At 40.3% G+C, this 16,826-nt stretch overlaps 1 protein-coding gene across 2 annotated transcripts; it reads left to right on the top strand.

The window, feature by feature from the left end:
• Positions 1 to 277: 277 nt before the first annotated feature.
• On the top strand, positions 278 to 15,660 carry LOC117832567 (leucine-rich repeat-containing protein 24-like). Of its 2 annotated transcripts, XM_034711760.1 has the most exons (9): positions 278 to 717; positions 5,472 to 5,656; positions 5,787 to 5,873; positions 6,451 to 6,642; positions 6,819 to 6,987; positions 7,518 to 7,780; positions 10,100 to 10,672; positions 10,745 to 10,771; positions 12,884 to 14,595. In XM_034711760.1, the coding sequence occupies exons 2-9, from the start codon at positions 5,489 to 5,491 to the stop codon at positions 13,292 to 13,294; spliced, it is 1,890 nt and encodes a 629-aa protein (XP_034567651.1). In that variant the 5' UTR covers positions 278 to 717; positions 5,472 to 5,488; the 3' UTR covers positions 13,295 to 14,595. The 2 variants fall into 2 exon arrangements, with proteins under 2 accessions (XP_034567651.1, XP_034567660.1); XM_034711769.1 differs by lacking the exon at positions 10,745 to 10,771 and having other exon boundaries at positions 12,884 to 15,660.
• The last annotated feature ends 1,166 nt before the right edge of the window (positions 15,661 to 16,826 follow it).

Raw genomic sequence — 16,826 nt, 5'->3', positions numbered from 1 at the left:
ACTGGATCACTAAAATACATCAAATGCTTCAACATCAAATTTTAAAGCGTTAAATTGAAATATGTAGCATTTAATGATATCACTGATATGTGCCATTAAAATGTGCGCAAAGCCATCAATGTCAGACGTTCTTGTCCAAAATGAATCGAATAGGCTATACAGACAATTTCGAGAAAATATCAATTTGATGACCAATTTAGATTTTAAGTGATAAATAATTTTATTCTGAACCATGTGGGGCGGAAGCTTCTTCCTCCTGCTGCTGAAGATGAGCGCTGACTTGACGGTGGTCCCTCCGAGCAGCAGCGTGGGATAATTGGATGAGAGGATGCTCTGGGAGAGAGGGGTGAGTGAACAGCTGGATGATGGGATTTAACAGAGACACCTGATTTTACAACGATCTGCACTCAGTGCCACACAATCTACCGTCCTGTCTGCCGTTGTTCGGCGTACCACCTGATGTGCATTGCCCGCTGCTTGATCCCCCTCTGTTTCCGTCGGTTCTTCTGAGGGGGATGCGACGGGCCCTTGGTGCTCTGCGCACAGTGGCAACATCCATCAGCAGCTGCTCTGCTTTCACATGTCGGGAGCTTCATCATCTTCAATACGGAAAATAAATCTGAAGGCAGGCAAAAGGATTTTTAGAAAAACGGAATAAGAAGGCGTCGTGCAGGGCAGACATCTCTGTGTGAGTCTCCTCCCTCTCTCCTGTGCCAGGTATGAACAGGTTCTTTTTATTTATCATTTGCTCAAGTGACCGGTGTAAACGCAAACATCTGTAAGGTTATTTTTTGGTTCTGCTGCAGGGTTTTCTAAGATGTCTTACAGGTACTGTTGGACGTGCAGTGCATTGGTCAGATAGGCTGTTGTTTAATGTTATTGTGTGTTTTGGGCTCAGACTGAGGTGGCATGGCCTGCAGCACCGCTGGATATCCAGTCTTAATATTTATATGCGCTATGGATCCAGGAACTGCACTTTAAACCGAGATCAAACAAGACATTGATTTAGTGGTTTATCTTTATTATAGTAGGTTGTAGTAGATCAATTCAAATATTATATCTTCACCTCCTCCAGAACAGAAAATTGGCACACAACTGTATATATTAAACAATTCAACAACACAGGGTGTAAATACTTGTTACAGAAGTCATTACAAAATTGAGTGAATTATCCCATTTGTCACAGATTATATTCTTCATTTACCTGTAAGACATTGAAGCCCAGTTTACCATATAATCTCAATGGCATATACACCTGAAATCTGTTGCAACTAATACTGCAAATAGATAGATAGATAGATAGATAGATAGATAGATAGATAGATAGATAGATAGATAGATAGATAGATAGATAGATAGATCTTTATTTGCCCTTAATAAGGAGATTTGTTGTCACCGCCTGTACAAGAATACATGATAGCTATGCAACAAACTCTAGCTGAACTTCAAGTATTCAGTTATTGCTTATCATTGGAAAGCTTTGAATTGGGCCATGGAACTCCATTTATAATTCAATCAATCCATCAGTCTTTATTTGTATCACACCAAATCACAACAAACACTATCTCAAGACGCTTTTACTAACATGGCAGGTCTAGGCCATAATCCAATTATAAACAAACACCCAACATCAAGTCTAGTCCTGTCTTACTGACAGGACTTGATCTTATCTCATTTTAATCAACCATGAGCATTGCATCGCGCACCATTTAGCTAGTTACAGCAGCAAGGAAAAACTTCCTTATAACAGGCAGAAACCTCAAGCAGAACCAGTTAGACATACATCTGCCATTGTTGATATATTTAAATAGTATGTTAAACCAATGTACAGTGAAAGGTCTATTTATATTTTTTGGTCTGGCTTAATATAATGGACTAAAATCTTTTGCTTCTCCAAAAGGCAGCTGTGGTTCAGATGTACAGCTGCTCTCCTATCACTAGATTGGTGGTTTTGTTTTTGGCTTTTGTTGTTTACATATCAAAGTGTCCTTAAACAATACTGAACTGCCACAGTACCCTGAAAGTTTATTGCTGTGAGCGTCTCTCAAGATGCTTTTACAAACATAGCAGTTCTAGACCATACTCTATGTTAAATTATTAACAAAGACCCAACAGCAAGACAGGATAAGATCCAGTCCCCTCTTACTGACAGGACTCGATCTTATCTCATCTGAATCCACCATGAGCATTGCTTTAACAGGCAGAAACCTCAAGCAGAACCAGACTCATGTTAGACAGCCATCTGCCTCGACTGAGTTGGGGTTGGAAAGAGAGATAGAGGAGAATAAGAGAGAGAGAGAGAGAGAGAGAGAGAGAGAGAGAGAGAGAGAGAGAGAGAGAGAGAGAGATGATAGTGATTAGACGGATAGTAGTAGTAGTAGTAGCTGTTCCAGCTGGAGTCCGTCACGTCCGTACCAGCTGGAGCCTGGAACACACCTACGAGACAAGGGGGCTCAGGGACTCCAGAAAGGTCTATGGTTAGGAACTTTCAATTTCATGAATTATTATGTGGAGCACAGAATACATCAACCTAACATTTCTGTTATGTTTTCCCATAATATGTTTTCTAAGTCACACCTCTCATCTTTTGTAGTTAGAATTTAAGGGTGTTTCATAATTTCTGTTTCCATATTGTCCTGTATTAGACTTGTCCCAGTTCTTAAAGATTTAAAGCTTTATTTCACTACTGTTACAATTCAAGCTAATGTCAGATAATAGTACTTACCTCAAGTATTACACGTCTTTGCTTTATTGAAACAGTCTTAGTTGAAAAATGTCTCCCAGATAAAAGCAGAACGCTGTGGTGAGAGATTCTGTGCAGGCATGCAACTCTAAGACAGACAAAGAAAAGGCCTTGACAATGGATTCTGACGTGCAAGTCAATCTCTCATAGCAAGGATGGTTCCTATGGTGACAGAGATTCAAAGTCTCAAGTCAATGCTAAAAGAGCTTTGTTTTGAAGTGGAGTTACCAATATTTGGATTGTTACAACAAGCGGGTTCCACTATAAAGACGTTATCTTCCTTGAAGCTGCTGTCATAAGATACTTCACTCCTGGCTTGAGAGCTCTCTTCCTTTCACTGTCAAGGATGCATTTTTGACAAAAGTCACACTGCATGAAAGGTGGTGCCAAACACTGAACAAATTCTGATCTTTGTTTTGATTCTTTGGGGGTTTTGGATAACCACATTCCTAAGTTTCATAAGTTATTATTCTCATTTTCTCACCACATTTATAGGCACTGTTTGTATATTTTTTTCTAACGTTTTTGCATGGGCTTCATATTTTGAGACCAGAGATTGCCGCCTGGTTGTTACATTATATTTAATACTGAAAATATATTTGTCACTATGAGACTCTTTCACATTATTGCATCCTTTGTAAATCCTAAAACGAATCGATCTTCTTCTTAAAAATGACTGCAGAAAAGCTGACAAAACTGAGAATAAAAGGAGAACACATTTTCCCTCATTTGACAAACACTGACAGAATAACAGCAAATATTTTTAGATGCCTGTATAAAAGCAGTGCAAATAAAAGAGTTGTCATTTTTATCAGCCTAGAGCCAGTTTGGCCGTTTTTTGGGGGAAGAAAGTTGGGGATGACTTGCAGCAAAGAGCTGCCGCTGGTTCTAAATGTATTGTCTCTGTATATGGGGTGTGTGCTTTAACTGCTCAGCTAAACCGACACTCTAGTAAAACATTTGTAAAAAGTTTGCAAAATCAAAGGGGAGGGAAGGGCTGTGTTACATAAATATTGCACTAACCTATAGTGTTCAGTCAGATGTTTTTTTGTTGATCTATTTGTCTGACTGTTATGCTTGAAGTATTCTTGGGTCTTTTTTATCCTCCATATACATAATCATATATCCACTTGTACACATTATCTCAGGTCATTGTATCAATTACCATTTTAAGCAGACGACACCCAACTATACATATCTGTCTGAGCCCGTGACCCAAACGCTCTTCACTCCCTCACTGCCTACCTTTCTGACATCAATGTATGGATGAGCAAGCTAAATGAGGAAGAAACTGTAATCCAAAGCAGCAGGAGAACAACTCCAAACTACTCTGAGAGATTAATACAGGCAAATTAAATCAAATGTCACAAACCTGCAGGGAGTGGTTATAGATGGTAATTTTAACAAGGTCGTAAGCACTTCATTTTATCATCTTAGAAACATAATGAAAGTCAGACCTTTTTTATCTCAGAAATATGCCGAAATTTTAATACATGCTTTCATTACCTGCCGTATTGACTACTGTAACTCAGAAAACTGCAGCTTCTTCAAAACGCTGCAGCCAGAGTTTTCACACGGAAAAAGAAAACTGACTACATAACCCCTCGTTTTAAAACTCTGCACTTGCTCCCTGTTTCTTTTAGAATCGATTTTAAAGTTATTTTATTTGTCTTTAAAGCTCTTCACAGCCTTGCTCCTCCGTACAACACTGATCTCCTGTCATTTTATTTTCCACCACGACTGAGGTCCTTGAATGCTTCCCTTTTAAATGGTCCTCATGTGTCTCAAACAAGCACCAGCCAGAGAGCTTTCTGTTTCTATTATGCACAAAAACTGTGGAAATCTCATCCTCTGGACATCAGAACTGCTAGCTCTCTGGGTATTTTTAAAAAGTAAACTTAAGACTTAACTTTTTAATCTGGCTTTTAATTTGCAGTGTTATAATCATTGTTTTAACAACATTTATATATCTTATTTATTTATCTATTTATTTCTAGTATTTATCTGATATTTTTAACTTTAACTGAGTTTTAATTCTTACTTATAATATTGGTTTTACTCTATTGATTTTGTTTTATTTTTAATTATTTTATCTATGATTGTCTTTTATTATTTTACCATTGCTGTTGTTTTCCGTCTCTGTTATTTTGTGAAGCACTTTGGGCTGCATGTATGTATGTATGTATGTATGTATGTATGTATGTATGTATGTATGTATGTATGTATCTATGTATCTATGTATGTATGTATGTATGTATGTATGTATGTATGTATGGCAGGTGCTATATAAATAAAGTGGAGTTGAGTTGAGAGTTGAGTTGAAGGCTCATGGAGTGTACTTTCTGCTGCCTACAAACCTGAAAAACTGGGGATTGAATTACTGATCTTCTGATTGGGTTGTAGCCCCTCTGCTTCTTAGCCACAGCTGCTAGATAGTGAAAATAAGTGGGGATAATATTTTACAGTCAAGCAGAGTTAAAGTCCCAAACTTATTTCCACTGATGTAAATGGATAGAATGGCAGGGGGATTAGATGACAACAACACTGTCAAGAGAACAGTGTTAACTAAATTATGTTAATTTTGGTTGGTGTTATATTTTTATGTACAGGTTAAGGTTGCATGGTCGCAGGTACAAGTTGGCGAGGCTGCAGGCTTCAGTTCAAACATTGCAGAAGGTGAATGCAAGCTGTTGATCATGGTTGTTGACTGTTCTCCTCTTGTCTCCAGTCCTGTCTGTCGGGGTGATGGCTGCGTTGTTGGTGCTTCTTCTCTCCATGGTCTTCCTCTCCCTCCAAACTTCTGCTCAAGCATCTCCTTCCTGCCCTGTGAGTTGCCGATGCTACAGCCTCACTGTAGAATGTGGCTCCACTGGCCTGAAGGACATCCCCAAACACATTCCTCCATCCACACAGGTAGGTTGGATAAAGCGAAAGAGGAAATTCAATGACAGTGTTACATTTTAAACATTATTGAAACATCCACCAACACTGAGTGGAACCAATTCTTTGTTTTTTAATAAAATCTTGTCCTCTCCCTATTCAGACTGTTTTCCTTCAGGATAATGTGATCGGCCAGATCCGTCGACAGGACCTCCCTCTGCTGAGGCACCTGCACTACTTGTACCTGCAGGTAATGAATGAAAATATATCCTAACACCTAAGGGTTAAAAAAATGATTGAATGAAAAACAGAGATACAAAAGACGGAAAGGTGGTGGGCCAGCCACACAATCAACCATCGCACCCAGCTCCTAATCGTAAACTAACCAGGAAGTCTCCAGCACAAACTTAAACAACAAATAAACATAACAAAACCCAACTAACTAAACATGTTTGGGAAAGTAGAATTATAGAAGTGATGTGGATTTTGTCAATAATGGTTTATTTGCTTTTATAGGTCATAAAGAGGCATCAATAGCAATTTAAGCCTGTTTCATATCAGCTAAAAATCCTCTCAGGAGCTGTGAGGCAGAAATCAGAGTCACTGGAATGAACAGTTTGTGATGGTTGGATGGACAACAAGAAAGATGAGTCCCTGTGTCAGGTGTTAGTGGCAGCAGGAAAGAATCAAGACTGAAGAAATAGCACTAAAGCTATTTAGACAATCTCTTTAACATTGTGTCTATGGTGTTTGTAATGTCATGCAAAAGAAGTACCTGCAGATACCTGAAGATTTTAGATTTCCCCCTCATGTTCCTCCCCTTTCAGAACAACACCATTTCAGCAGTGGAGCCTGGCTCTTTCCAGAACCAGGGTCAGTTGTTGGAGCTGGCTCTGAACGGGAACCGGATCCACCTGGTGACAGCTGACATGTTTCAGGGACTTGAACATCTCCGCATTCTTTACCTTGCAGGAAATGACATCACACGCCTGCTCGACTACACCTTCCGGGGCTTACAGGTGAGACATGTTATATAGCTTATTAATAATGATATCCATTACGTTTTTTAATTGCTGTATTTTAACAACAAACTCACTGTAGGCTCATCTCATTTTTCTGCTCAGTGCAGCAATTCTCTTCATTCCTATATTAAACTTCATAATTGACAGGAACCACTTCCTCCATGTCTCTGCAGCGCCTGCAGGAACTCCATTTGCAGCACAACAGTATAGAGTTGTTGGCAGACCAGGCTCTTGTTGGTTTGAGTTCTCTGGCCTTGCTGGACCTGAGCAGGAATAATCTTCACACTATTGGCCCTGCAACTCTGAGACCTTTGGTCAGCCTGCAAGTGCTGCGCATCACAGGTGAGACTGAATAACTGATATGTCTGGCAAAATATGTGAGACAATAGGGACAAGTTATAGACACAGCAAGGAGAAGACAGAAGAGGGAATACACACTAACACACACACACACACAGGGCTGCGGCTCAGTGGTAGAGTTGGTTGTCTCCCAATTGGAAGGTCTGGGGTTTGATCCCCTATCCTGCTGTCCACATGCTGAAGTGTCCATGGGCAAGACACCTAACCCCAAACTGCCCCTGGTGGCTGTGCTATTGGTGTTTGAATGGGATTAGTTAATACTGATGGGCTCTTTACATAGTAGCCTCTGCCATCAGTGAGTGAATGTGGTGTGAATGGGTTCTCTGAGTGGTCAGAAGACTTGAAGAAGTACAATATAAAAACAGTACATTTATCCTTTACATATACATTTAAAACACTGTCCCTCAGTGCAATGAAATCTTTTTCCCCTACAACCATCTCCAACCGCTTAATCTTGACTCTTTAAGCATCTAGAGGTAATGTAAACTCCTCTCCTCTCCTCTGCTCTGTAGACAATCCATGGCGCTGTGACTGTGCTCTTCACTGGCTGAGAAGCTGGATTGATGAGGAGGGCCAGCGGCTGCTCAGTTCGGCAGAACGTCGACTGGTCTGCACTGAGCCACCACGCCTTTCCCATCTTAGCCTGGTGGAGGTCCCCCTCAACAGCCTGGTTTGTATCCCTCCACTGGTGCAGCTGGAGCCCAGGAGACTAGCTGTGCGCCTGGGAGAGAGCCTCAGGGTGTCCTGCCACGCTTCTGGTTACCCTCGGCCACAGGTAGTTAGCACGTCATCATCTCAGAATGATTTGATCATTGGAATAACACAAGCAGAATCTTTCATTTAAAGTAAAACAGGTCTGGGTTTACTTTTGGTGCCAATGTTTCATCATAAAACCAAGTGCCTCTGATTTTTTTTCCTATAGCTTCAGGCTGTAACCCACAATCTCTGTTTCTTTGAGAGTTACAAGAATGTAGTCCATGGTTTATCTCTTGTTATGAAGACAAGTGCATCTTTACTCTGGTCAGGCTCACAGTAGTGTCAAACATTATTGATTGTGTCACGGCAAAACAACCCTGACACAACTGTTGTTCAGTGCATCCGAGCATTTGCTGCCCGTGTCATAATAAAGGAAGAAAAACAGGTTGCTGTCGAGCAAAGGCAAAAGAAAGGCAGCGACTTCCCTTCCCCGGCTGCCAGGCACGGTTCTCGGGACCAGCTCATGCTGCTTCCTTGTGATGACCCCTCAGGGTTTCAGAAGACAGTTAATTTGTGATAACAGAGAAGACACATGACAATAACTCAAACTTAGTAACGCAATGGAAAAGGGGGAGAACTTCTCCACGTCTCTTTCTCTTTCGCCTCCTGCACAGATGTCTGCCCAAGCTAATCAAGACCCAGTGTCTTAATGGCCAATTGGCTGCGTGACCAGGAAGGCCCACCTTTGATTCAACAGCCATGGCACCTATACTCAGGACAGTGTTGCAGTAATAATTGTCTATTGGCCAAATTACAACCTAATATTCTTAAGAAATGTCCTGAAACTGCTTTTGTCATATCAGTGGTGACCAGGCCTATTCAAACTCAATAAAATTTTTTCAAGTCCTTTTTCTGTCCTGTCCATCCAGCTTGATGTTAAATTTGTTTTTTTGTTCTTTCATTGGTACATTTAATATGTAAGGAGACCATAGACTATAAAATATGGACGTAGTATCCGTGACGTCACCCATCTGTTTCTGAAGCGCTGTTTTGAGGCCAATCGTCGGCGGCAGCCATATTGCTGCTGTTGAGTGATTGTGACATCAAGAGGCGGGCTTTAAGCCTCCTAGCCAACAGCTACAGTGTTCCCGCCTGTCAATCAAGTCAGCTGTGCCTCTCATTGGAAGACTCGTAATCTTAATATCTTCGAAATTGCTGCGTTACAAAAAAATTCACCCCCCGTACAGTGTGTGCCGATCGAGAAATGAGCTATCCAGACTACACTCGTCTTTTGTACCAGGCTGTAAACTTGTTTGTTTCTGCTGCAAAGATCGGCTTTTTTGAATTGGTGTGTATGTGGTTTCCTGTACTTGCCAGCCTCAAGCGGATCCTCGATTAACTGCAGTTTTTAGCACTTCCGCATTGGACTCAAATTTTTAGACCGGAGGTTGCCGCTTGAAGGAGACATGTCATTGTGCCATCAAGATCAAATTTACTTTCTTCTTTGCTCATTTTTCTCCCTTGGTGTATGTAGAGCTTCATCTGTGTTATGTGTCTTTCTATTGGACTTAAAGACAGTTTTTACCTCAAAGAGCAGCTACGAGAGTTGAGAAGGTTTTCAAGGTTAAAATATAATGCCTTGGATAACAAAAATTCAGGCTAGCTGGCTTTCATTGGCCATGCTTCAGGAACAGCTTTTATCATTTTGACTTCCAAATAAAATATGTTTGCACACACACTCATTCTGAAGAATATGGTTATTAATTTGGAGTTGGTTTTGTAAAAATAACCAGGTGTTAATGTGATCAAAAAAATATTTTTTTCAATCAAAGAACTGTCTATTTTATCTACCATAAATTACATGAGAATGACTTGAGAAAGCAGAAACTGTTTTGACCTTTATATTGACATCAGAGACCCTAAAAAATATGAACCTACACTTGGAGCTTGTAAAGCATTGCATATTGCTCAGGGTTCAGTTCCTTTTAATGATGTGATGTTTATTTCAGTTAACCTTTAGCTTTTACTTTTTTTTAATATCTACCAGATATGGAATATCTAAAGTAAAGGCACAGTTCAAAGTTCAATTCAGGTTGATAATTGATGTTACATATTTTTTATTTTTTATTTAATTTCATGGTTATTTCAAGATCATTAAAAACACAATCCTTAATATATTTTATTTGTATTATATTTATTTATTTATTAATTTAATTATTTATTTATTCATTGTATTGAATATTTAGTAATACAAAAAAGCATCTCAATGAGGATGTACACAGAATACATACACAATATAAAGAGCATATCCTTAATAACCTTGAAATAATAGAATCTGATAAACAAAATAAACAAAATAATATATGTATATATACTTTACTCCTTAATATCTTTACAGGTGACCTGGAGAAAGGCGTCCCAGGGTAAAGTAGTGCTTTCTCCCAGAGGCCTGGTTCAGGAGCTCGGTGCTGGAGTAGCTGGAGGAAGCAGAGCAGAGGAGCCCTCAGAAGAAAGCAGAGTCAGTCTTCAGAAGACAGAGGGCGAGCGTTTTGACCCTGACACTGGCAGCGGAATGCTGTTTCTCAGTAATGTGACTGTGGCTCACGCAGGTTTTTATGAATGTGAAGCCTGGAACGCAGGGGGTGTGGCCAGGGTAACTTTTCAGCTTGCCATCAACTCTTCCTCCTCCTCCTCTTCTTCCTCCTCCATCTGGGCATCATGGTCGCAGGTGTCCTCAGCGTACTCACCCGCCTGGCCTCGGTTACGGAGCCACGGTTCTGCTGCGGGCTCAGACGTAAGCCGTGAGCCACTCTACGCTCTGGGCAGCATGGCCTTCAGCGCTCTGGGAGCCGCTACTCAGACTGCCATCGCTGTGGGCATCTCCCTGCTGGCTCTGACTGCTCTGCTGCTGGTCGCTATGATCTACAGCCGACATCACCAACGAGACAAGGAAGCTGAAGGTGCTGAGAAGGTGTGTGCTGTTTGTAAAAGAATGATATGCAAATTATAAAGCAAATAATGGTGTATGTAATTTTTTTTACAGATGACCAAAGATGATACATTTGACGAGGTAGGCAAAGTAAACAAGTACAAGTGAGGAAGGAAAAATAGGAAAAGCCATAAGTTGATACCAAAATGTACTTTCAGTCCAAAGATCCTGCTCTTTGATGCAGCAAACAGAAAATGGTTTTAAGGCACAGTCAAGTCCAATTTCCACAAAACAATTTGAAAATATTTTGTATTTACACTCATCGCCTTAATCCAAACATAACCAAGCTGTCTGAACCACTGGGATATTTCTGGGTCCTAGATATGTCAAGTTAGACAATTATCTGTTTGCCTCTATGAAAAATTTCACGCATAGTTCCCAATTTCCAAGATTTGCAGATCTTCACTGTGAGTTCCCGCCAAAAAGCTGACATATAAGGAGCAATGTGTCATGTTATGTACAATCAAGGGAACAGAAAAACAGGATAGAAGACCCAAAAGCATCACATCAGCAGTCTGTCATGTTTCAAGCTAGCTCTTTCACCAATAGACTGCTTTAAATTTTATAAGAGTGGTTTTTAAAATGTTTGCAGGAATTGTCTGGATGATGGGCATATCTTCATACAAGGGCTTCAGTTGTGGTGTGACACAACAGCAATAAACTACGAGATGTTGAGGCAGCATCCCTCTTTCAAACCCCAACTTGGTCAAGGCAGATGGCTGTCTAACATGAGTCTGGTTCTGCTCGAGGTTTCTGCCTGTTAAAGGGAGTTTTTCCTTGCCGCTGTAACTAGCTAAATTCTGCGAGGTGCAACGCTCATAGTGGATTAAGATGAGATAAGATCGAGTCCTGTCAGTACGAGGGGACTGGATTGTATCATGTCTTGATGTTGGGTCTTTGTAAATAATTTAACATGGCGTATGGTCTAGACCTGCTATGTTTGTAAAAGCGTCTTGAGATAACGTTTGTAGGGATTTGGCACAATACAAATAAGGTTGATTGATTGATGATTGATTGATCATTATTATCATCAAAGAAATGAAAACAACATAACTCATACAGGAGAAAGAAAATAGATTATGAGACAGTCCCAGGATGGCTCTATGATTTCTGTATCTTTCACTCTATATTTCTTTCTACTTCTTCACAAAATAAATGTACAGGGTGGTACTTAAAGAAAGCTCAAATAAAACATCCCTCTAAAACAAGGTCAAGAAAGCTAGAATTAGGAAAGCAGACTCACACATGTAATTAGTATAAAATCAATCTGTCAATCTGTATTTGCACAGCGCCGAATCACAATATACGTGTCTCAAGAAGCTTTTACGCTTTTACAAACATAGCACGTCTAAACCATACACTACATCAAGACAGGATAAGATCTAGTCCCCTCTTACTGACAGGACTTCTTATCTCATCGTAATCCACCATAAGCATTGCACCTTGCAGTATTTAGCTAGTTACAGCAGCAAGGAAAAACTTCCTTTCAACAGGCAGAAACCTCGAGCAGAACCAGACTCATGTTAGACAGCCATATGCCTCAACCGAGTTGGGGTTAGAAAGAGGGACAGAGGAGAATAAAAGAGAGAGATAGAGAGAGAGAATGATAGTGATGATGGATAGCAGTAGTTGTTGCCACTGGAGTCTGACACGTCCATAGCAGCTGGATTCTGGCAAGTCCACAGCAACAGGCCGTCTACGGCAGTGACTCTTAAAAGTAGAGAGGGTGTCTGCCTCCTGGACCCAGACTGGTAGATGATTCCAAAAGAGAGGTGCCTGATAACTGAAGGCTGTACCTCCCATACTACTTCTCCCATAATGTTCTAGAGGGGTAATTGTGCACTATGAGCTCTTTAAGAAATGAAGGTGCCTGACCATAAAAGTAAGGAGCTGTCAAAACAAAAGTAAAACAAAAATGCTTTGACAACCTATTGTCGAGTGTCTAACTTTGTATCGGGGCACAGTTCAAAAGCCTGCTTCTGTGATGCCATGGCTAGGTTAGGATTTTGGAACCACACATGCTGCCATTCAATGACTATTTTAGGGAGGACTTTGCCTCCCTCCAAAAATCGTTCCTCTCGATTACACTTAAAATAAAGCACTCAGTACAAATGTAATATAATAAAGTCTCAACATTTTCATTGGTATTGTTTATAACTGTGCCTTTAAGTGATGAGTCTGAATTTTTAACAGCAGGACGAAAGTATTCTGTACGTGAATGATTACTCCGATGGCCCCACCACCTTTGCCCAGCTGGAGGAATACCGTGACGAGCGTGGCCATGAGATGTTTGTTCTTAACAGGGCCAAGCCTGTGCTGCCTCCTGCTCCACCCACTGCTGTCTCCACCACTAACCTGGGTTGCCCCGCTCCATCTGACACCTCCAGCCACACCCTCTCCTCAGGGGCAGGCCAAAGCACGAGTCCCGCTCTGGTCCCCAACAAGCAGCTGCAGCAGCAGGAGGGGGATATACGGACCATGAGGAGAATGGCGGGGGAGGGAGGGGAGGCAGATCCTGTGATATCGTCAGAAGCTGAGGGGATGTTTCTCAATCACACAGGCCTGTTCATGGACTCTCAGATTGCCTATGAGATCCACTGCTGAAAAGGGGAGGAAATCCACTGCAGAGGGATTGTTTCTGTGAGAAAGAGGTGTACAGCAAAGCCTGTCACATCTCATCTAAGGGGCGTCAGGGTGCCACTGCTGGAATCTACCAGTAACTGACAGAAACTCTCATTCCTGCTGATGACTTATCAGCCCTTATCTGGGGAGGTTTGCACATCTGACAGAACATTCGGGTTGGTTGAATCAAAAGCACTGGTACTTTCAATGACATACTGCAGCCTTAACACCAAAATGTCAGTGGTGAGTAGGCCGGTGGATCGTTTGGCTTTGAAATGCCACAAACGAAAAGACAACTCAAGTTGGACTCAGGTATATACTGAGCTGCACACAACTAAACCTCCATGTACATGGACATCTGGATCAACATTTACCAGGACTATTTTAAATCTATAATACTTCCATCATCATTACTGCACAAGAGTTAACATCTGTAGGTTGGTTGTTATTTGCAGGGCAAGTGTAACAGAGGAATAACTGACTCTTCTTGATAACAACCTTGCATTGTTTTATAACTTATCAATGTATTGACATGTTTTCATTTCATCTCAGACTGAGTAGGTTGCTGAGAATCTTAATGCAGCACAGTGATGCTGGAACAACAACAGCCTACTTTTTTAAAATATTTGTTTCTGTGTGAGAGCATGTAAATCATCACAGAGGATGAAATATAAAGGATTTTCTTTTTGTTATTTTTCTATCTGACCCTTAACAATTGTCTGAGTGCTAATTTCTGGTCAACATCCTGTTTCAAAACTACACAGACACATGCTCTGTCTCTGTTTGAGTTGGGTAGCTTCACTGAGTCTGACACTGGTTGTTGTGAATTACTGGTATTATGAAGCTAGTTGGCCCCCGCGACTGTCTTCACCTGGATAGTCTATATTCAGTATAAGTCTGCATCAACAGTGCAGTGTAGGATGTTTCATATGAAATAATATGAAACTGTTTTGTATTAGGGATGGGCATTTCAATCCAAATAGTGAGCACTGGCAGCGTCTGTCTTGACCTTTATCTTTCAGCTGTGTTTCTGTGACGCAGCAGCGTGGTGTGTGTTTACATTTTACAGCCACGCTCAGTCTTTGCAGTTTTTGCCGTTTCTGAATCTCACACCACTACACACGTATTTCCAGCGACTGTTGCTAATGTTTGTTTTTTTTACTTTTGCTATTTAATGCAGTTAGCATTCTTCTCCTCCTGCTAACTACTTAATGCAGTTAGCAAACAGTTTTAAGATGCTATGTAGCCCCCGTCTGGCGGGAATACCGTATTACAACCAGGCACCGGTGAAAACGATGAAAAATTGTACTTTTAAAATAAGGTAATATTCAAAGTAACTCTGATTTTTTTTTACATTTATTTAAAGTTATTTTTTTGGGCTTTTGTGCCTTTATGGGACAGGAAAGGTGAAGAGAGACAGGAAATGTGGGGAGTAGAGAGTGGGGGAAGACATGCAGTAAATGGTCTATCGGCCGGGAGTCGAACCGGCGACCTCTGCGACGAGGACTATAGCCTCTATACGTGGGGCGCTTAGACCGCTAGGCCAAGAAATTAAGCTGTTGCAGAAGCAGAAAGGAATATCTGGGAATATTAAAGTCTCAAAGTTAGGTCAACATAAATTATTAGGCTAATGGCCCAGTTAATATAGTCAGAAACATGATCTGTATTCTCACGCCTCAAATGATTAATCTATGAATAAATTGTAGGATGAAGGAGAAATTTATAAAAAAAAAAACAAGTGGAGAGACTGGTTGAATAAAGACTTTAAGGAAAGTAAAAAAAATAATAATGTAGGCCTTAAAAGGTCTGACTGACTAAAGAGTTTCCCTTCTAAATGACTTTTTCCAAGTAGCCCACATTAGGCATGTTTCATTTAAACTACAGTCAAATCATAAATTTAAAAAGATGAAGTATGAATATTCTGAATACCCTCCTTACTCAACCACATGTCATTTAAATGTAAAATATAGACACTTTTGTTCCTGCCAGAATCCACCAGGAGCTCAATTTTACCTTTAATCTCACTGGCCAGGGGTAAGCAGGCTTTGATCTCATTCTTTAACTTATTTTCTGAGTGTATTTATTTGAACGTGGCAGTACAACAAGATTTATAATACCAGGGATATGTATGTATGTGGCACATTGTACACACAAAACAAGATGATTAAATTATGTGCACTGATGATATTTGATTAAATGATTTTATTTATTTACCCTTTGTTTTAACTTATCTTCTTGTGGTCCCATATTCATACAGATCATGACAAAACTGTTCATAGCTCAGATAGTAGTTCATTCCTTTAATGTATTTGAAATTGTCTCATCATTAAAAACAGTTGTGAAGAAAAGTAGTTGTTCCATTGAGTGTCTTTATCACAAAGATGAACTGCTTTTTAGATCCTTTGCCGTGTCCTCACATACGACAGTCAGTTACGGTCAATATCTTTTGCAAAGCTGCACAACAAACATTAATGTTCTTACCATTTGAAGTATAATGAGGTTTAAAGAGAATGATGTGATATGAATGCAAGCTGACTCTCTTGGCCAATTTTTTTGTTAGTCAATAATCAAAAGTTTTTGTTTAATAATGGTAAAAATGATAAATCATGATCATAATAACAATTCAGCTTTGATGCAGGGAAACACTTTGTTTTCTCAGCATATGAAGTTGATCAGGCTTTGGCCCAGAGAAAATGGGACAAATGAGTATTCACTTTTTTTTCAGTGACCTGAAGAAGAGCAGAAAGAAGCAATGTTCACCAGGGTCAATCAAAGTGTGAGTGCCTTAGACAAACAAGGTTGAGTTGGCAAAGGCTGGTGGGCTAAGATTCAAAACAAACAAGGACAGAAGAAAAACATGGGTTATTTGGAAAACAAGATTAGAACATGGACAGAACTATGGGGTGACCAAATCAATGCTCATATTCATCGTTCAGTCTCCTCATACAACTTCTAGATTACAGGTTTGCAGGTGTAATAGTATGTACAGCAGTAGTCTAATGGTGTTTGATATAAAGACTATCCCATCCCCTGTCTGTTCTCTTTGTCAAGGAGAATTCCAATATGAAAATAGGACAGAACAAGTGCTGCTGCTTCACTTTGCCAAATTCAGAACAACCTTGCACATGTGGGGATTGATCCAGTCAATTTACACTCACAAGGTTGGATTGAAGACCAATGATACACACTCTCCACTCTGTCTTCCTTCGGTGGGTTCATATATCTTTGTGTGTGTGTGTGTGTGTGTGTGTGTGTGTGTGTGTGTGTGTGTGTGTGTGTGTGTGTGTGTGTGTGTGTGTGTGTGTGTGTGTGTGTGTGTGTTACTAGATTTTTGAGGTTCCCAATAACATCCCATCATGTCAAGCCAAAATGAGAATATTTGAAGATTAAAATGTTTTAAAGGTGTGATGTTCGACGACACTTCTACAGCAGAAATGTTTAAAGTGGCCTGAAGTTTGACGGTATAAAAACTGCTGAGACTGACAGTTGCAGTTAACATTTTTGAATGAGTTGC

Source organism: Notolabrus celidotus, chromosome 2 (genome assembly GCF_009762535.1).
Source record: "Notolabrus celidotus isolate fNotCel1 chromosome 2, fNotCel1.pri, whole genome shotgun sequence".
Taxonomy (NCBI): domain Eukaryota; kingdom Metazoa; phylum Chordata; class Actinopteri; order Labriformes; family Labridae; genus Notolabrus; species Notolabrus celidotus.
This window is presented reverse-complemented; position numbering and strand designations above follow the sequence as displayed.